Source organism: Akebia trifoliata, chromosome 15 (assembly GCF_017979445.1).
Source record: "Akebia trifoliata isolate Shusen 1 chromosome 15, ASM1797944v1, whole genome shotgun sequence".
Taxonomy (NCBI): Eukaryota; Viridiplantae; Streptophyta; class Magnoliopsida; order Ranunculales; family Lardizabalaceae; genus Akebia; species Akebia trifoliata.
In genome coordinates this window covers 28,963,110-28,985,188 of record NC_141389.1, presented here as the reverse complement: position 1 = coordinate 28,985,188, position 22,079 = coordinate 28,963,110, and the positions used below count along the sequence as shown (strand labels likewise).

At 34.2% G+C, this 22,079-nt stretch overlaps 2 protein-coding genes across 2 annotated transcripts; both read left to right on the top strand.

Moving 5' to 3' along the window:
• Positions 1-2,628: 2,628 nt before the first annotated feature.
• LOC147385121 (small ribosomal subunit protein eS26y-like) lies at positions 2,629-5,705 on the top strand. Its single transcript, XM_086426532.1, has 5 exons — positions 2,629-2,780; positions 2,899-2,991; positions 3,260-3,344; positions 3,429-3,559; positions 5,358-5,705. The coding sequence occupies exons 1-5, from the start codon at positions 2,778-2,780 to the stop codon at positions 5,421-5,423; spliced, it is 378 nt and encodes a 125-aa protein (XP_086282658.1). The 5' UTR covers positions 2,629-2,777; the 3' UTR covers positions 5,424-5,705.
• A 3,995-nt stretch (positions 5,706-9,700) lies between these two features.
• On the top strand, positions 9,701-22,079 carry LOC147385120 (uncharacterized). The gene is made up of 9 exons (XM_086425363.1): positions 9,701-10,304; positions 12,775-12,960; positions 16,601-16,693; positions 18,516-18,698; positions 18,790-18,892; positions 18,977-19,162; positions 19,781-20,898; positions 20,990-21,429; positions 21,530-22,079. The coding sequence occupies exons 1-9, from the start codon at positions 10,032-10,034 to the stop codon at positions 21,588-21,590; spliced, it is 2,643 nt and encodes an 880-aa protein (XP_086281489.1). The 5' UTR covers positions 9,701-10,031; the 3' UTR covers positions 21,591-22,079.

Sequence of the window (22,079 nt, the reverse complement as noted above, 5' to 3'; positions counted from 1 at the left end):
TGATTCAGGTTGGTCTAAGAATAGAGCAGCTAAGTTTATTGGGTCTGAGTTAGCTTGGGTTAAGTCGACTTAGTATGGTCCGAGTTACAATGTTTTCATTAACATAAAGTTTTGATGTACCCAGAACCTTACCCTTTAGTTGCACCCAATAACCCATAGTGTCAAAACTCGTCCAAGACCGAGACGTATTGCCCGAGTTGTCTTGATATTGCCCAGCAACGAGACGAACAGATAAGTTAATGTATAGAATGATATTTAAAACCCATGTTCATTTTTCTCATTGTTGAACAAAATATTTCAAACTTATGAGACGTCACAAGAAGTTTCAAAACCATGCAATAACCTATGATATTTTAATCGGTTATACACTATAGTCACCACTCTAGTAGAATGTTTTTATATAGCCCAATCAAAAGTTCCCCTTATTGGTTTAATAGGCACACGAAGTATTCTTAAAGATGTATTTGATTAAGCGGCATCAAAAAATTTGTTATGTAAAATACAGTAATAATTCTTTTGGTTTGACATATACCTTGTGTCGGTCCCTGCACAGTGCACTATTCTTGAAGGATGTGTTTTATAACCACTCCTCAAAGCTAATAATGTTGAAGTGACCTCATGATTGTACCTTACCACTCCAGCACGATTCTTTTTTCTCAAGAATGCAACATCTTAATGACGTGTTTGTCTCCATTGTCATACTTTATCCACTAATTTAAAGTATCCTAATCTCGGTGTTAGATATTTTATCCATTAATTTTGTGTTTGTCTCGCAAAAGAATAATTTAACAAATCTAATGTGAGAATTGTATAATTTAAAAATCTTACAAAACTAGAAAAGGGGATCCCACCAAAAGACTAGGATTCCCTTTCCTTCCCCACATCTCTCAAATTATAACTAAAGTCCTGTTACAACTAAAAAGAGAATCATTTTTCTTACAACCTTAGTAAAATCTCAAATCTTATTAAAGGTCATTAGACCTACATGGATCACCACATTAGCAAATCAACACCACAATTTTCTAGATTTCATGGAAAGCTCATATTTAAAAAAGAAAAATTATATGAACTTCATCTAAAGTATTGAAAATGGACGGTTATCGAACTCCCAAATCCAAAGGTAAAATTCAATGTTGTAAAATAACATCTCTTTTTTTTTTTGAAGTTCTTAAAATTTTGTCTTTTACATCCCTATGCCATTAGATCATTTTTTTGAATGCCTAAATGTGAGCTCACGTTATGATCTAAAATCTTATAGTCTGACTCTCAACTAAAAAAGATAATCCATTATAACTAAAGTAATTAATCAACATTTTATTGGGTTTCATTTTATTTTAGGCTCCTTAAATATGAAATGTAAAAGAAAAAAAAAATACAAAGAGCAAGAATAAATTTGTTTTACAAAACAAAAAACCTTGATCGAGAAAATAATGAAAATCCTGTAACAATTTTAGCTTTTTAAGGGATGATGAGAAGAGTAAAAATGGGACAAAAAAAATTATTTGTTAAGATTTTATTTCATAATATATATTTTGGAGTTAAAATTTTATATAAAATACATAATTTGATAATTTATTGCATTAGAATAGATTGTCATTGATATCCAACAAACATGTAGACTAATTCCATGTCAGGATTAATGTTGGACAAACAACTTTGAAGCTAATTTGGCCAAGGTTTACTGTCACGGATGAAGGAAAATCCAGTTTAGGATACGTAAAATGTAATTTGATATAGACACTACACTCTTCAAAAAAAATTATTTATTTATTTTCATTGATTTATAATACAAAGAGAAGTCAAATAATTAATCAAATCGTGTCACCCAACTCATGGTTGAGTATGAAAAGTTTTCTTTAAAAAAAATTGAGGTTTTTGGCAATAAGTCAAAGGTGGGGATATCACGATGTTCACATTAAAATTTATGGTAAAGTTGGAGATATTTTGAAGACGTGTCTTGTAACAAATATCCAACCTAATAAAATTAACTCTATGGTTCATCCTTTATATTGTTTTATCATAATATCCCTCAATCCTTACACCCAACCTAATAAAAACTACCTTTGATTTTGACATTTTCGGAAGTGCAATCAATAATTGAAATTGAATTTTTGACAAATACATTTCTTTTTTCCTTGAAATTATTTTCTCTATAAGCATAAGAATCCTTAAAGTAAAGAAAGTGTAAAATATTTCGAGAAACCTAGCAATATCCCTAAATTGAGATTGATGATATTAGGGTTACCTTGTAATCTGCAATGTACCTCTATCTCCTTCCTTGATCAAACATCGACGTTGCGAACTAACAATGAATTAATGGTGAATTTTTTATTTTATTCAACATATCCCAAATATCATTTTTAAAGAAAATTAGGGGAAAAGAGAGAGAAAGAGAAAACAGAAGATTAGAACTAATTTGATTAAGGGTTTTCAACTAATTGTTAAGGCGGGGTTGGAAATGAGTTTGAATGAACAAAAATTAATTCATTATAAAGATTGAATAGCTTGAAGTCGAAGGATTTTTGGGAAGATGTCGAAGATTGGGGGTATTTTTGTCATTTTCATTAGTCTATAAGCAAGACCAGGTCAAGGGGCATGTCATCAATTTGAAAACATGAAGGTATCTCAAATATTCACCAAAACCTGGAGCGATCCGAAATTCCGAATCCTACTATAAATTCTCGCCTCCTTGGTCCCATAAGAGAGAAACCCTAGTAAAGCCGCGAAAGCTAAAGCAGGATTAGGGTTTGGGAGAGCACCATTAACAAGCAGTTCCAATGGTTTGCACTGAAACCTTAGATCTCTCTCTCTCTGTTATCATCCATTAATTCAATTTCTCTCTTCTCTCTCTCTCTCTCTTATCATCTATTAATTCAATTTCTCTGTTCTTGTTTACAGACGTTCAAGCGAAGGAATGGTGGCCGCAACAAGCATGGGCGGGGACACGTCCACTTCATCCGTTGCTCTAACTGCGGAAAATGCTGTCCTAAGGTTCTCTTTCGATCTCTATTTTTATTGGATCTTTGATTTTCTTGTATTTTAGATTCGAAATGTTATGGAGACATTTGATTTGTTGCTTATTTCGATCTCCGTTTCTGATCGATGTAGTGTATTCTTGTATTTTTAGATTAGAAATTGTTTTGGAGGCTTTAATTTGTTGCTTATTTCGATCTATTCGGGACAATATTCGATCTATTATTTTCTCTTCATTTCTACAAAATCAATGATTCTAACACTAGAGCGCTATTTGCTTTAAAAGGACAAGGCTATCAAGAGATTTCTTGTAAGGAACATCGTTGAACAGGCTGCCGTTCGAGATGTTCAAGAAGCCTGCGTCTATGATGGTAATTTATCTGTTTTTTTTTGTCAATTTTTGTTTGTCTTTTAGTTCAAATTTTAGTCTGATTGGGGAATTTTACATTTTTAAGGATATACACTCCCAAAGCTGTATGCCAAGATGCAGTACTGTGTTTCGTGCGCAATTCACTCGCATGTTGTAAGGGTTCGATCCCGCACCAACCGTAGGAACCGTGAGCCACCTCAGCGTTTCAGACGCCGGGTATGTTCTCAGATCCTTGTTTCCTTTCTATATTAGTTTCCAATTCCAATGTTAGTCTAATAGGAAATTATGGTAGCTAAATAGTGGATGAGTTAATTGTATAAAGAATGGCCAGAGTTTGGCTTAATTTTAACGGTCTCAAACTGGTTTTGTTTAGCTTTGTAGGGTCATAATGGTTTTGTAAATTTATCTCGATATAGATATTTTCTTATTGTATTTTCCAAATTGCTTAATTTTTAGGATTATGTTTTTTATACACATGTTGATACTTATTTTTTATGACTGTTTTTATAAGCATGTTGAGATGGAAATTTGGAACAAAGAATTTAGAAAAACACTTCCCTTACTAATTTAGTAAGATTTGAAATCTTACTTTGGATCAGTAGGCCCACATGGATGGCAATCCAACACCACAATCTTCTTGATATCATGGAAAAACTCTTCTTAGCTTCATCCGAGGCATTGAAATGGAGGGCTATCGAACACCCAAACTTAAAATTTAAATTCAACGCTGAAAAATATCTTTTTTCCCAAAGTTCTTAAACTTCTGTCCTCTACATCCCTATGGCATTGTATCATGTTTTTGGATGCCACAAAGTGAGGTCACAACCCTTAGTAAGACTTGAAATCTCACTAATTTAGTCGGGCTAGACTGACTCTAAAATTTATGATGGATAACGAGCAGATTGATATTTTCTGGCCTAGGAAATTTGCTACTTTATGAATTTTTGACCTATTCCTACAGAAGAATATCTAAACATCTGGGTGCCAACTTGATCGATATCAAATTTATATGAAGCTGTTGATCTTGGCAAATTCAATTACACTGTTATTCATATGGTTACCCATGAAGCTTTAATATGATTACTGAATTGGAATTTGATTGTTGGAACTTGGAAGTGGCTGTGAAGTGAATATTTTAACTGTTGAGAAAACATTGTGGATGTGCTTGATGGATCTAATTTTGCCTTGACATGTGATAGGATGGAAACCATGTTTTGTAGGTCTTTTTAGGTCCCTTCAAAATATAGGAGAAACCTGTTCTGTAACATGTCTTGTATTCTTGTTTGGGCTTGGGCTTGGGCTTCAAGAGGCAAAATCAAAGGGGGCATTGGGGCCATGGTTTTGGGGGCAGTGCCCCCCCCCCCCCCCCCCCCCCCCCCGAGCTGATTTTTTTTGGGGGGAAAGTGAAGTGTTTTCTCTGTTCTTGTTTTACTAGAGATCTCTAGGGCTGTAGCTTTAACAATTATAGTGCGTTTAGATTTTGGTCTGATCCGTGATTGTAGGCACACTGCCAAACCACTTAAATCCTTGTGTTTGTGTGCCATGCTCTTTTCTTTGCCACTTCATTTTTTCACAAAACCAATATGAAGCTTCGATGTAATAAAAATTCTAAGATTTCTAAACTGAATTCATATTTTATTATAAAGAACATAATTTACAAACAAATGCTGATTTTGAGACAATTTTTGCAAGTATCATGGTTTTGAGTCTTGGATCTGAAGCTCAGATTATCAGTGGTTAGACCTTGCTGACGTGAATGACCAGAACTTAAGTTGATATGTGACTTAGATTGAATCTTAGCTGAGTGAGTTTGAGCTTGAACCAAGTCTTAGTCCTGGTGAGTGTTGCTGTCAAATAATACAAAGATTTATGAGTGGAGGGAAAACAAATGGCCCAAACTATTAAACAGATAACCCACATTTAGTGCTATTGAGTGCTCTTGATTTGAATAGTGTCCAACATTGGAATACCTAAGATAACATATTGGCTAATGTGTTCTTCTTGGTTCTTGCAGGATGATATGCCAAAGCCTGGGCAACCACCACGCCCAACCGGAGCTGGAAACCCTGTTCGTACTTGAGAACCCACTTAGACTTTCACTCTGCTTTTATGCATTGGAAGTTTAGCTGTGTTGCGTACATTTTATATGAGTTTTTGGTATTAGGAAGTTTTTCTTCTAAGATTTTAGATGTTGGTGCTTGACACACTCATAATTGCTTTCCAGTTTTAAGACAGATTATTTCCAGGTGATGGAAGTGGTGAAATCACATGAGAAACTAAAACAGAAAACGCAGACGAGTTTAATTAAGAGATGAATGCTTCTTTTTTATTTTAAATAATACATTTATGGTGCATGCTCTCATTTCTATTTTTTTACTTCATTTGGTAATTATATGCAATTCCATGAGAATAAAATCCTTGTCCAGGGTAGTAGGGGCTATCAGATGAGTGGTGCTTTTAAATGAGGAAATATGGAGCTTTTGGTGAGCTTCTCTTTGATGATCAATGTCCCCGGCCCAAGAATGTGACTCTTTGCTGTTCACGGTCATATGGCATAGTTGATAACATGTCGGGACTCCTGAATTGCAAGAAAGTTGGATTCCTTTATATGAGTCTTGCTGTGAGTGACCTCAAGCGGGAACCTCATCTCGCACTTTTTGACGTGAAAGTGGATAGGAATCATAGCTGCTTTTTTCACTTGTATCTCGATGAAAAGCATCCATACACTTTCATGTCAAGAAGTGTGAGATGAGGTTCCTGCCTGAGGTCACTTCAGCACTATTCTTCCTTTATTGTTGTAAACTCAGCTTTCATCTTTTTGAGACAAATTCCAGTCCTTTCTACAAAGACTGCTGATTTTCTACTTCAACCTGAGAATAACTCACTGACAACATGGTATTTGCAACAACCTTTTGATTTTTTCCCTCACGATACACAACTGCACTGGTTTTATGTGGATGTGCATTTGTGTATCGTGAGAGAAAATCTACAGTTCTTGCACATGCCAAGTCAGGGAGTTAGTCTGTCAGATTTGAATTAGAAAATCATTGTACTTGGACAATGGATTCCTAATGAATGAACAACAATACCCATTAAAGTCATTACTCAAGAAGCAGTGATGCATGAATATCATTCCTTGGATTGAGAGTAATGTGCTGACCCTTTGCCTATGTTGAAGCAATCTGAAGGTGGTGCCATTTTTGCTCATTAAGTTTAGTGGATCAACGAAGTACACCTATTTTAGCTGCTTTGTCTTCATCCCCTTGTCCCTTCTATTTGTTTTCGTACATTTTCTAGGGCAAGCAGAACAATCTCACGTGTCTACGTATGATGTGGCACAAATTGAGAAAATCTGGAGGATACATATTCGAGTCGTGATAAACTGACTACCCCATGTGGCACACTCAAACGACTTCAGGAACTGTAGATTTGTGTGCCTTGGGATACAAACCTGCACTTTCCTATAAAAATGTGTATCCAGAGGAAACCATCTATCTCGAAGTGTACAGATCTACAGTTTCCAAACTTGGTCACATCGTGAGAGTCGATTGAGTGTGCCACCTGGGGTAGTCCGATTATCACAAATCATCCTTAAAAGAACACTCATGAGAAAACATCTGATCTTATGGTGTAAATGCAAAATCCAAATTTGGAATTTCTATATACCCCAAGAATGCATATCTTGATGATACATACCCCAAAGATAAGTCTTGGAGATTGGATTTCATGTTTACATTGTATGGGATCGTGTGTTTCTTCATTAGTCATTCTTCACGACATAATGCACATCTCGAGGATACATATCTTAAGGATAAATCTTGGACATTGGATTTCATGTTTAGATGGTTAGGTTCGTATTTTTTTATGTGGTCATTTTTCGTGAGTTATGATATATTGTACATCTCGAGGATACATATCCCAAAGTTAAATATCGGACATTGGATTTCTTGTTTACACGATTGGGGTTTTTTTCCATTGGTCATTCTTCATAGGTCATCAGAAATATATAATAATTAGAATACAATGTGGGTCCCACCCCAACTACATCTTCACATTACCCCACTTTAATGCATTTTTTATCTTCACCTCTTCAATTTTATCCTATTCCTTTTTTTTTATAATAATATCCATTCAGTTTTATTATATTTTCTCTTTTACTCATTTTTCAATAATACTCCTCTTACTTTACTATCTTTTCTCTTTTACCCTTTTAACTTTAAAAATAAAATTGGAGATAGGGGTGTCAATGGGTACTCATTTAATTAAAATTGAATAAGAATATGAATTGGTATCGAATACCCCGGTTTCAGATCCTTTTTTTTATTAGAATCGATTAGAACCGAGTCTAATATGGAACCGAATCAATAAGAATAGAAATCGTTAGATTCTATCCAATGGGTACTCACGAGTACCTGGAACTGATTTATTTTGTCATTTCTTTCCATATTATGATGATTTAAGGTAATTTTTTTATTTCAAAAATAAATACATGTTATATAAAATTCTTCAATTTTTCATATAAATTATAAATAGAAAATTAAAATGAGTTACTCTTCTAAAAAATTATTACTTTTAACAAAGATAAATTTTTATTTTTGAAAAAAATAATTAATTATTATCCTACGTATAACAAATTATAATTAAGTTAACAATTTTGTTAATAATATATTAAATTTTTGAAAATAAATTTTTTTAATGATATGAAATACTTTTTTTGTCATTTGATTCTTGAGAATCAGAACTGATGGGTACTTGTGATTTTTGGCGGTTCCAGATTTATTTATTTTGGAATCGGAACCGAACTAATATAATGATTAAGGTTCTAAGTTCCTTAAAAATCGAACTGGAATCAATCCATTGACACTCTTAATTGGAGAGGTATTATAAGAAAGAAGAAGAAGATAAAATACAATAAAGTAGGTTAAATGGGTAAAAAAATGAACGATAGTAAAGTTATAGGGTATTTATTGAAAATGGGGTGAAAGAAGAGATATAATAAAATTATAGAGATATTATTGAAAAAAAAAAAGAGGGTGAGGAGAGAAAGACGATAAAGTTCAAGGGGGTGAAGAGGAAATGCAATAAAATGAGTAGGGTGGACCCCACAAATTGTAGCTGAGTGGGCCTTTACTGTACAATCTTTATTGCATTTAGGAAATTTCCATTTTTTCCTAAAAGCGTTTATTGTACTCTGAACAAAACATCATTACATTTTGTATTAAAGACAAAAATAATAAATAAATTTCAGAAGCACTGTTTGAAAAATCAAAGTAATGCAGGATGCTAATATACGTCAAGCAATGGACATTAGACTTTCCAGTGTTTAGATTAAAGACGTATCCCAATAATACATCATGTATCTTTAAGATAATATTGATCATTGTATCTCTATGATCGTGTGTGAACATATGAGTTCATTTCCATGAGTCCGCAAATCCCAAATTCATATAGTTGTCGTTATAATCAGACTACAACTATCAAATAATCATTAAAAAAAAAAAAAAAAACCTAATTTTCATAAGACTTTATGAGCTACCTCTAATAGCTGTGCGATTTGGATACCATACGTTGTTGAATATAACCTTCTATTTATCCAAATATTATAGTTTGTTGAATTCATGAGTCTACAGATCTCGACCTTATACTCAAATTCCTTTTTTGTCGATAATATTATAATTGTTTCAGATAAAACTTTACGAGCTACCTCTAACAGCTATGTGATTTGGATAACTTATGCCATTGAATATAACCTTCGATTTATCCAAATATTATATTTAGTTTGTAAAATTTATTTATCTAATTTATTTCCATTTACAAAAATTAGTAATTCACATTTGATATCGTGAATAAAAGAAAATATTCACGGATTCCTTTTTTGTCGATAAGATTTTACGAGCAACTTTTGATAATTCTACGATTTTGATACCTTATGTCGTTGAATATAATCTTCAATTTATCCAAATATGATATCCAATTTGTCGAATCCGACAAAAGAAAAAAAAAAAAAAAATTCAACGAACCAATTCGCTTCGTATGGGCTCGTAGTTCGATATAAAATAACCCTAGATTCAACTATTTTTCATCATGGGCTTGAACTCCACTCATGGGCCCATTCTTAAAAAAATTGTCAAACAAGTTGACTTTCACTAAAAATACTAAAAATTGCCACATGGTCATGAGTCTCAATTCCAATTCAACTTCCGGGAGTACAAAACCTTACCCTACTGGAGGGAGAGTTAGGTGGGACCTCTGGGCCCTGTGACACGTGTCTAAAAATCAGAACATTGGAACGGACACTGTAGCAATAAAGTGGAAAACTTGGGTTCAAAACTCTGAGTTTATTTTGTTTCCGAGCAAACAAACAAATCCAAAAAAGTCCCCTCTTTTGGATTGAAACGAAACCACCTTCCCTTCCCTCTCACCTTCAGAAGCAGAAGCAACAGAGCTTTCTTTCTCTCCAAAATTTCTTCGATTTTTCCCCCTTTCGAAACCAAAAACCCTAGATCAAGAAACACAATCCCTAATCTCGTTTCTTCGATCGTTTTCATGCTTCATCTCCAAATCGATTTCGATCAGACTTACATGAGCCTTTCTTCTAATTAAAATCTTTTAAAGTTTTGATTTTTCTTAGCTTTTTTTTTTTTTTAAATTTTTGAGGGAATTTTGATTCTCTCAAGACTTTGATTGCATGGAAGATCATCAATCTGGTTCGTTTCAGCCGAATGGCTTCTTAATTGAGGATCGATTGTTCCCTCCTCTTCCATCATCATCATCGTCTCCCTCATCTTCATCGTTATCTAATGTGGAACCATTGTCAATTAGTGATGATTGTTGGCAGAGAGCCGAGAAAACAACTCAGGAGATTATATGTCAGATACAGCCCTCTTTGGTTTCTGAGCAGAGAAGGAAAGCTGTCATCGATTACATTCAGAGGCTAATTAGAAATTATCTTGGCAGCGAGGTGAGAATCTTGTTTCCTTATATATATTTTTTTAATTATTTATTTTTCCGATAATTATGAAGAATTTGTATGCTTTGTAATGTGGAGGAGAAAGATTAGTCATTTTTAACCTAAAATATTTGTTTGCATGTAGAGGAATATTCAGTAAGTATTTACTTTATGTGAATTCTTTTTTATACTTAAAATAAAGTTCATTTCTATACTTTTTTGAAGAAAGGGGGAAAAAAGTCTATTTAAAAAGAAAGTTTGAGAGAAATATACTTCAAGTTGTTCAGATACTTGATGATCACACAGTTTTCAATTTCGATATTCCTTTGAAATATGCCAAAAATGTTTCTATATCCACATTGCTTGACAATTTAATTGCTAGTTTCTTTTTGTATATACTCGATGGAAATCACTAATCATTTTTCGTAAAATATATCGCTGAATAATAAATTTTGATAGAAAAATAATCACGTCTTTCAGGTATAAAAATGTAAGATCTTTGTGAAAATATTTCTATAAACAATAATATTCGGCCAAAATATTTTTTCTCGAAAATATTGTTAAAAAAATATTTATAAAAACATAGTAAAAATGATAAATTGGTCGTAGAAACAACTTGAAAATTACACAGTATTCATTGATTGGTAGAAATGAATTATGGTTCATTATATATCTATGCATCATCTTATTTTTTTAATGTATTTAAAGCATGTTGCACGTTTATATAAGTATGCATAATTTAATATACGATGTCCATGTCTAATTGGATTTATTAGTAGTTCTTAATTACTTATTCAGAAAATAAAAATATAACAATGCATGAATATGGTACTTAATAGTTTGTTCATCCAGGGAGATGTTTTGCATATTTAGTTTTATGTTGTTAATGTGGCATGATTATTTACATTTCCATGCCTAGTATAATTGTTTTTGACTTTCGTGCTCTCAAATACCTTCTTCAATTTGTAGCAGAATGCCATATTGATCTGCAATATTTTTTGGCATATTTATGAGTATGTGTTCATGTTTATTTTAACATTTCCTACTATTTCAATGAAAATTTTCTCAGTATTTTTATTATTTCCACAACATTTCTATCATTTTTATGGATATTGTATTAATTTTTTTTTTTTTTGAAAAGTGATATTGTATTAATTTTCACATGAATCAAACTATTTCTTCTATTTACAGGCAGGTTAAAATAGAAACTGAAACCGAAATTTAATACCTTGCCCTCCTACTTTATATGCCTTTTTCTCTATGCCATATGATGTTGGTTTTTATCTCCATCCATCCCTTTAAAACTTCCCTTGTTTTTCAAATGGAAGAGAAATACAATGACACATTTTTTTTAAAAAGAAAATAACAGGTGGAAAACAAAACAAAGTATTGATACTCCATGTCAAACATGAGTTTTTGATTGATTTTAGGAATAACCCTATAGGAAATAATATAAAAGAAGACATGTACAGGAAAGATCAATAATTAAATTGATGAGAATGAGTGCTTTGGTGCAAGTTGAAGATCCTAAAGAGGCAAGGTGAAGTCCAAAGGTGATGTGGATTGAGTCAGTCAGAAACACATGCATTGATTTAAATATTCCTCTAGATAAACTTGAATCGAAGGATATAATTTATGTTGCCAACCCCAGCTTGCGGGTGCCAACTTAACTTGGTTGGTAAGCTTTGTGAGTGTTGATACCACGACCTGGGTTCAAAACCCTCCTTCGTCCACCAATTGCTGATCACTAACTTGCTTGTGCGGCCAAAAGAAATGCAAACTTGTGAGAAAAACATGTTACATGCTTTTTTTGAAACAAGTGAACACATTGAATTTAGAATCAAGTGATCACTAACTTCCTTGCCCAAACAAAAAAATATGTATGCTTTTATGAAAACATGTTACATGATTTTTTTGAAACAAGTGAACACCTTGAATTTAAGGCCTGATTTCAACTTTGGGTCTTTTGTGTATACTCAGTTAAATGTAATGCAAGACCTTTACTTAACCTTGAGGTGCTTTTTGAAGACTTATCTTGGTGTCCATTGGAGGTCTTAGCAACAAAATAATTTGGGTTGGTGCCTTGACCCCACTAGGACCATTGAGAGGCTGACAAATAAGTGGCTTTGCCATGTTACATGTGTGCCACACAGGGCATACATATGAGTCTCTGAAAATTTTCTAGTTAGGCCAAACTTCTGTAAATTTCCGAAAACACAACCATCATTTACCGAAAATTAGGAATTATTAGGCTTGGCCCAGATGAACTGAATTAATGATGTTTTTATAGATGTTAGTCTCATCCGTATGACCTAAATGTGTGAGTGTTCATATTTAAACATGATGTTCTTTATCTAAAGTGTCACTTGTTTTGATGGCAGTTATGCTTTTAACATTTTATGGAAGCAAGCTACATTCTAGTGGATTAATGCCCATTTCATGGCTTTTTTAGTTTTTATATTCCAATTTGCACTTTTTTCAGGTATTCCCATTTGGTTCCGTGCCGTTGAAAACGTACCTGCCAGATGGAGATATTGATTTGACGGCAATTTGCCTTCAAAATGTTGAGGATTCGCTGGCCAATGATGTACGTGCTGTGCTTGAAGGAGAAGAGCAGAATGAGTCTGCTGAATTTGAAGTAAAGGACGTTCAATATATTCAGGCAGAGGTTGTTCACTCTGATTCCCTTTTAGAATTTTTTATTGCAGTCTAGTGAACATTTTTGTTCCTAAGGGTCTCATCAGGAATCCATATATATATATTTTTCATTTGTAGGTGCTTATATTTCCACTTATATATTTATATATGCCATTTGTACTGTTACCTGAAATACTTTATTTTGTTACGCTGACTGTATATTCTAGGAGTTCTGATATTCTGATGTTTCTTTTAAAAGTAATCCCTAAACTGAAAGGAGAAACTGTAGACATCCCTTCTCATAAAATGCTTAAGATTTCCTTCCGAGCATTGCGTCTTCTCATTGGCTTTCCTCTAGTAGGTTTGCCACTTAGGCCTGCTTCCTTTAGATATCTTACATGACAGTTAATGGTTTGATGCCAAGGATTCTTCCTTGGTAAATCTCTTGATGCTTTGATTCTATCCTGAGCCTTAATTAGATTGCAATTTTTCTAAACATGGTAGCGATTCTGTTTCTCTAAATACCTTGGAATATAATCAAAGTGGTTGATCTTTAATTAAGTACGGCTTTTATCTTCAATGGGTTTGGTGCCACCTGTCATAACTCAACAAATCCCTACAAAAACAAAAGTAGCATTACATCCCATTGGCCTCTATGCAATGAATGCAGATACTATTGCGGTGCAACAAAAAGTGGGTCATGACCTTTCCACTTAGAACTAGAAGGGGACATCTTTCCCTACAACTACCCCATTTTCTAAATTCCTCCATCTTTCCTTGAAAATTAGAAATAATTCCCCTATTGTCCAAGAGCACTTCTGTGTGGACACTTTCTGAAGATCTCTTCTAAGGTAAGAACCTACACTTCCCCTCACTCCCCATTTTACTAGAAATCCTAAACAAATCAGCTTTAGCACAACAGAGTGGCATCATTCCTCTTCTGTGGTTCATACTCAAACTATATCAACTAATTTTATCTTAAAACATTGGAGGTGGTGAATAATAATAACTTTTTTGTTTTTGATAAGTGATAATAATGACTTCGGTTTGAATTAAAGCAAACAAGATTGAAAACCTTTTCTATATAGCAGTATAGTGTAATTTGGTACTAAATCTGAAGCACTAGAATTGGTTCTCACGCTATCTCAAAAGTTGGTCAAAGCAATGAACCAAGAAGGTAAATCACACCTGCATAAGGTATGTGCATAACAACACCTCTATAAAAGTAAATTTTTTTTGGATATTCAAACAAGCAACAATGCTATATATTTAATACAAAGCAGAGGAAGAGAAGAAGTATTCGATGAACTGTTGCCAATGGTACTGAGGCATGCTGATGCACACTGTCTGTCCTTAAGGTGTCATCTTGCCTCCAGCAATGGTTGAGACCTTGGTGCTTTGGGGCTGCTGGCAAATCACCTCCCATGATATAACGAACCCTTCTTGTCAATGTTACCCTCAGGAGATAGAGATAAAATACTTCAAAAGACTACGAAAACTTGAGATAGGAAGAAGAGGATGGCTGCTTTCTTATTTCCTTTGGGATGCAAAGACTCCCTTTCACATAAAGAGTTCTCAAAGAAAAGTTTTTTTGCTCAGTAAAGATAACATTAATGGTCAACTATCACCATTTAAAAAAAAGTTTGTTTAGATGATTTCCAAGATGTTATTGCTCCTCTAAGAGAATACATATCCACACTTCGACTTAGAATAATTTGAATCCAAAATCCAGTTAGCATCGTTGTATCCTTTTGAGTCACCAGAATAGCTACTATAACCCTTCTCAGGGCTTCCCAGTGATCATGTCATGGATATGGTGCAATCGCATAAATAGGGTATCACAAAAAGTAATCTGGATTCTTGTAGTTATTATAATATCTCTAGAAATAATATTTTTATTATCTTTTATTATAAATTCCATTATAGTTTGTTATATTTGCATGTTTAACAAGTATATATAAGGATGCATAAACTAGCAAATTCGGAAAAAAAAAAAAAAAATGAACGTAGAAATTATTAGTAATGTCTTTAAAATCTGGCTTCTTGAATGTAGCAATATTCTTTAAAATCCGGCTTCTTAATCTTGAATCTTGAATTTTGAGTCTGGCTTCTTGAGCTTGATGTAAATGATTTATGGACTAGAAAAGTCGAGAATGTAGTTAGATTTTTAGCAGCTAAATTAGAACTTAGACAGATGCGAGGTAAAATTAGAGTAGAAGTTGGTTAAATGGGAATAGAAGTAAGTTAGTTAGTTGAATGGACCAATAACGCTTTCCACATCAGAAAAAGGATCCTATGGGCTATGCTTCCCTCGGCTATTGCTTGGGGAGTCTGGAACGAGAGAAACAACAGAGTGTTCAACAACAAGAGCAGCACCACTCGTGCAAGATTCTTGGAAATTTTGGGTCTGTTATACATTTGGTCGAAGCAGAATATAGAGTTCGCGGGGACTACCTTCGACGATTTTGTTTTTAGATGGGACTCTTTATGTAATCAGTGATGTTGTTTTTGTTTTTTTGTTTTTTCTTTGATTTGCTGCTTTTTGCTTGTTGTTTGTTCTTGAGGCTCTCTCGGCCTCTCTCTTTGTAGTTCTCCTTCTTTTGCTCAATACATTATACTTTTCAAAAAAAAAAAAGTAAGTTAGTGTTGTAGGAAAGGGGGATAGATGGGAATGGAGTATTATAGAAGTAAAAGGTTTTAACAAATACACACACACACACAAAAAAAAAAGATTTTGACTATTTAAAACGTTGGGACCATATACAATTGCATATTACATACCAATGATCATAAAATTGTATATGCGATCACATATGACAACTATGGTCAACAATGCGTTCAGTACATTTGGAAGTATATTTTCGAGAAAGTTACCTTTTGATGTTTGTTGGTGTATACGACAAGAAATAAATGGAATGACCTTTGTCTCCTTCCATGCAAAGTCCAACAATTTGGTTTTTTGGGGACATATCCTTCCACTTGTTTCATATTACTCTTGAACTCTTCAAAAGGATGCAGCAGTTTGCACCTTTCAGCCAAAACATCTTGAAGAGTGATTTTGTAGTTGGGAAATTAATGTTTCCCATATTTCATTTTAATTTCTAGAAATGACATAACCATTAATTTCTTTGAACTGGCATCTTCCGTCACATATGTCTGAATTAGTTTTTCCCAAAGGTATTATATGTGCATCATATAACACATTTTTGAAAATTGTTTTATTTTGTAATTTTTGGCATAAGTAATCCTTATCTTCCCATCTTTTCATTATTCCAATCTTGGTTAGTACTTGGTTTCTCTAGTTTTTCCGCATTAAGCATATTTTCAATCAACAAATTAGCTGGACTTCATTTTCTGCTGCCATCTCTTGGATTTACTTCCATCGAATATTTCCGGCTTCTCAGAATTTTTCATTTTAGTTAAGCCAAATATACCAATTTCACCCTAATATTGTTGGAGATAGTGCATGCTTTATTGTATTCCCACGTTTACTTTCGGAACTGCATAACTTCTCTAGAACTTGTTTAAGGTGCCGTGATCTTGAGCATGGATTACTTATAGATGGTTTAGTTGTTGTTGTATCTCATTCAATCTTATTTCTCATCTGGCAACCTATTTTGTTGTAATTACATGTTGTTTTGTTCTTTAGATATTGGGATTTCTGATTGCAGGTTAAGCTCGTAAAATGTCTTGTACAAAATATCGTAGTTGATATCTCCTTTAATCAATTAGGAGGACTCTCCACGCTTTGCTTTCTCGAGAAGGTGTGTTATAACTATGGCATTATATTTCGGTTTCGGTTTCGGCATCTATTTCGGGCAGTCTGGAAATGAAATATTTGTTTAGAAATGTTTCAATTGTTGTGGAAATTTATATTATATTCATGAAAATGATGGAAATATTTGAGGAAGTTTTCATCGAAATGGTAGAAAATGATAAAACGGACATGAAAACACTCGTGGTTATCAAACAACCTACAATTAAGAACCATAAAGATTGTAGAAATGAATTGACATTTGTCTACATCTTAATATTTTATAACACTCAAATAAACACGTAGTATAATCTTGCATGGCTTATTATGTATTTTTATTTTAGAAAATGAATGAATAAATTACTGATATATGTTTTTTATGGGTAAGCTAGCTGGACTTGAACCTGTTACCTCAAAGTTGCTTTGCAATGTGTCAAAGCAACTGACATATTTAACTGATTAGAACACGAACAATTGTGTGTGCTTATTTGGATGCATTGTTATGTTTAAATATATCAAAACAAGATGTATTTGCATACATTAATATAACATAATATATAGATACCTAACCAATAATAATTCAATTCTATTAACATACGGATATTACATGTAATTTACAAGTGATTTCAATAAGCTCTCTCTATTTTCTATTTTTTTGTTTTATAAAATTTATCAATATTTTTAGAATTAATTTAAAAAAGGAATAATTGTTTGAAATGTACTGTTTATAGAAATATTTCTACCGAAATATTTTATTTTCATATATATATATATATATATGATCTGATTACTTCAATGGAAATTTACTGTTATGCCGAAATGAATAGTGATTTATGTGGAAGTTTCTACAAAAAGAAATTGTTGGTTGAATTTCCCGTTGAGCCTTGTGGAAGTGGAAAGATTTTTGGTATATTTCTCAAAAATATATTGAAATTTAAGACCATGGGTATAACCAAGGTTCCCCTTAACATTCCAAATTTGGTAGTTCTTTACAAATCACATTTTACATTATAACTTGAACATTGGCTTGGAAACTTAGAGAAATTCTATATGCTCATCATCATCATCACCATTGTTTCTATAACGAATTTATTTCCACTATTTGGGATTTTGATGAATGTGAATGTATTGGTACAAGGATATTTGAGGTAAAAAAAGATTCAGACTTTTCTTACAAACAAATTGAAAAAGGTAAGAAAATATAAAATTAAGAAATTATAAAAAGTTATTTTTGAATGAGCTAATGAGATCCTTTGATTTTCTATCGAAACCATTTGGTTTAATATTCTAAATTGGTATCATTCCAATTATTTTCCAGTTTCTTTGTGCATGTTGGCACATTTGGACCGTTCTATTGTTCTTTTTTTTTTTTTTTTGATATTTAAGTTTACACTTTATATTTATTCTATTGATGCTTTTCTTTAGCATGTTGTTGGACAAGTACAATATCATGTAGTATATGTAATATCTCATCTCTCCCGTATCAATTTTCTTAACATGTAGAAGGTGCCGATTCAGTGAGTTAGTGAATGTGAGTTCTAACGTCACAGACCTGGGATCAAAACCAACTTCCCTACAGCCTTTCACCTATCAGAAAAAATAAATAAATGCCGACATTCAAAAACTGATGAAAGCAACTTATTCATTAATTAAATTCTTTTGACATACAAATCTGGATAAAAATATATGTAAATTATCTGCACGCATAAACTGAAAAGTGTCCCTCTATTGGATGGGCACCATCCAATTGTTTTTTTTCCCTATTATTGCTGTGCATCTCCCCTCGGGTTTTGTGAATGTCATTTGACACTATGGGTTTACTTAATTTACAGGTTGATCACCTGATTGGAAAAAACCATCTATTTAAGCGCAGTGTTATATTGATTAAAGCCTGGTGTTACTATGAGAGCCGGATCCTGGGTGCTCACCATGGTTTGATTTCAACTTATGCACTGGAAACTTTAGTATTGTATATCTTCCATCTCTTTCACTCATCTTTGGATGGGCCTTTAGCGGTGAGTTGTTGTGAAAAATTGGAATTGCTATGAACAAACCTATGCCTTTATTAACATGAATTCAATTTACTGAAGCACTTGACACTTACAGGTCCTCTATAAATTTTTGGACTATTTTTGTAAGTTTGACTGGGACCACTACTGTATAAGTTTAAATGGCCCAGTTCACGTGTCTTCACTGCCAGAAATTCTGGGTGAGCAACTTGTCTAAATTTCTGTTGTGATCAGATGGATTCACTTGTTTACTTGAGATGCTGACGTTTTTGTGTTTTTTGCAGCTGAGACACCAATTAATGGTGGGGGTGAGTTGTTGCTCAGTCAAGGATTTCTCAGGAGCTGTGTGGACATGTTCTCAGTTCCATCGAGGGGACTTGAGAACAATTCACGGGCTTTTCTGCAGAAGTATTTTAATATTGTTGATCCCTTAAAGGAGAACAACAATCTGGGGAGAAGTGTAAGTAAAGGTATGAAGCTGGCTTCTCAACATTGTTTTAAGCTATTGAAACTTATACATGAAGGTTACTCTTGGGCCAAGATTCACCCTGTATTCACATCCATGTAGTCACATTTCTAGAATGAGTTTTTGGGCCAGGAAAAATTCTCTGGAGATTTCAAATATATATTTCTTTACCATATCTTCTCAAAAGGCTTCAGAAAATTTTAATGAAAGAAAAATTCTTGAAAATATAAGGAAATTAAGAAAATAGTAAATAGAAAATTTTGCTCATTGAATTCTAACCATATGGACTTGAAAATCATATAATATTTTTTCGAGAAAATAAAGCCCTTTTTCTTTCCAGAATTGAATTTCACTTGAAAACTTCGAAGTAATTTCCACTCTATAGAATTTTGGAAATAATGAGACTTTTTTAGTTTTATCAGATGGCAATTACGACCCTGAAGTCTCGAAAAATAACTTAAATTTTGAGGACTTGGAACTATTTCTACTTTGATGTCTTTTTTTTTTTTTTTTTTCCTTCTCTTCTTTTGTAATTGTGGCTATATCCACCTGTCTAAACATGTATGTGTGTTGGGCTTTTATTAGTTATTCATTCTAATGATGTCCAACCTTTCTCATACAGGTAATTTTTACCGTATACGTAGTGCCTTTACGTATGGGGCCCGCAAGCTTAGCCGTATCCTTGAGCTACCAGTCGAGAGTGTTGCAGATGAACTCAACAAGTTTTTCGTGAACACTTTGTATAGGGATGGAAGAGGAGAGAGGCCAGATGTGAGGGACTATGTTCCTATAGTTGGTGCTTATGGATCAGGTCCTGCATCCTCGATTTCAGGCTCTGAGAAATGCAGAGACGATAAGATAGTTTTGTGTTCACCATCTGTAGATTCCAGTAGCACAGTGGGGGAATCCCAGGTTGATCCTCGGGACTTGTTATGCAAAGGGATCAGTGATACTATGATATCATCAGGGTCAGAAAGGAAACCTGATACTGGAATTTCAAATGAACCACATAGTCGTATCACTAAATTGGGTTCTTCTCTAACAGTATTGAAAATTGATAGTGTTAAAAATGGAAATACTCCTTCAGGATATTGCCTGGCTGGCGATGCCAAAGACCTTACATCCAACTCACTTGCAGAGAAGGAGAAGATTGAAAATGAAAATTCTGACCGATCAAAGCCAACAAGCTCTAGTGTTCTTGAGAAGAATGTGTGTTCTAGGCTGCCGGGACCGCCTGATGTTTTGTGGAACGATCCTGAAGAGACGATCTATTTCCTTAAAAATAATGAGCGTCTAGCCACTGTAGGTACAACAGATGGGTCAAGTTCAATCGATTGTCCCTTGGAAGATTTATGCGTCAGTCATAGAGAAGGGGACTTGGTGAGCACAGTTGGAAGCCCTGGACCTCTGAACTCCCTATCAGACCTTAGTGGGGACTATGATGGTTACTTCTACGACCTACAATTTGCACGGTGGTTCCATGATTTTGCTCTCCCAGGGCCCATTCCTTCATCGCCGTCTCAGTTCCGGAACAAGCCTGGATTCAACAATTTCCATCATCAGTCTATGCAGATGCAGCAGCGGAACATATTTTCTCCTCGCATGAATGTTAATGGTGTTGTCCCCCCAGGACCACAGTTCTACCCTTCAAACCCTCACATAATGGCTGGAGGAGGTTCTTCTTATGGAGCAGAAGAAGTGCCGAGGCCTCGAGGAACAGGAACATATATTCCCATTACGGTACAATCATTTCCAATCTCCATCTTGTTCAATGTTCCAGATCATAGGTTCCCCAATATCTTAAATTGCTTTGATACTTGGAATTTTGCAGAACCATCGTACTCCGTACAGGGATAGGCCCGTGCAAGGGAGGGGAAGGAATCCTTCACCGGTGGTGCATGGTCGTGGTCATTTTTGGAGACCTCAAAATGGCTGGGTCGTGACACCACCAGAGGCGAACTTGTTTGAAAAAGCAAACCACGAGCCTTTGCAAGCACAACCCCCAGTTCTTCTAGTCCGAGGAAAACCTGGGCCACTAGAGTTCTTCCCGGGTGGTCGCCCCATTGCGGGTGGCTTCCCCCATGCCAATAGCTTTGTACTTCCACCTGAGAAACCTGAATTTGGGTCTCGTAGGCATCTTCCGGGTACTCCCTTATCAGAAGGGGTCAGACTACCTGTTCCTACTACTACAGTCACTCAGGGCTCCACTTCATGCCCTCCTACACCAGCATTGCAGAGACCCAGACCAGTCGTGGGTACTAATCCTGAAGGGTATGGGAATTTAATTCATAATTTTTTTGTTTTGTTTTGTGCTCAAGAACGAACCTATTGATGACACACTGTTTAAACTCTTTTCTTGTTTAACTTGCAGGATTGCAATACAATCATACCAACTGAAAGATGAATCTGACTTTCCCCCTTTGTCCATTTGAATGTGCTTTAAGGGGATAGTCTATATACATAGGTAGAAGAGATTCAGATACAGAGAAAACAACAGTAAGTGCTAACAAACCAGCCTGAGTGCGTGATTTGGCTTGTGTGGCTCCAACCCATTCAGTTCTTTTTTCTCAAAGAAAAAAAAAATCTTTTTCTTCGGTGTTGCAAAATTGTTTGTACATTTCTTTTTATTTTCTTCTTCAATCTCATTAGGTGGGTTTACATACAAGAATCATTGATGAAGGTTTTTGAGTTTTTTTTTTTTTAGAACTTTAGTTTATTTCTTGTTTTTTTATTTCACCCCTTGTGGGTGATGATGATAAAGCTCAAGCGTGTTTGTTGTTGTTAATTGCTTTAACATGTACTTTAGATGGAAATATGTGCTCTCTTGATAACAGAGAAATATTTTTGTTAGTTTGATTGAAATAACACCGGCATTTTATCGATGTAATTGTGTTAGTGAAAATTTTGTTCTACTTTCTTCA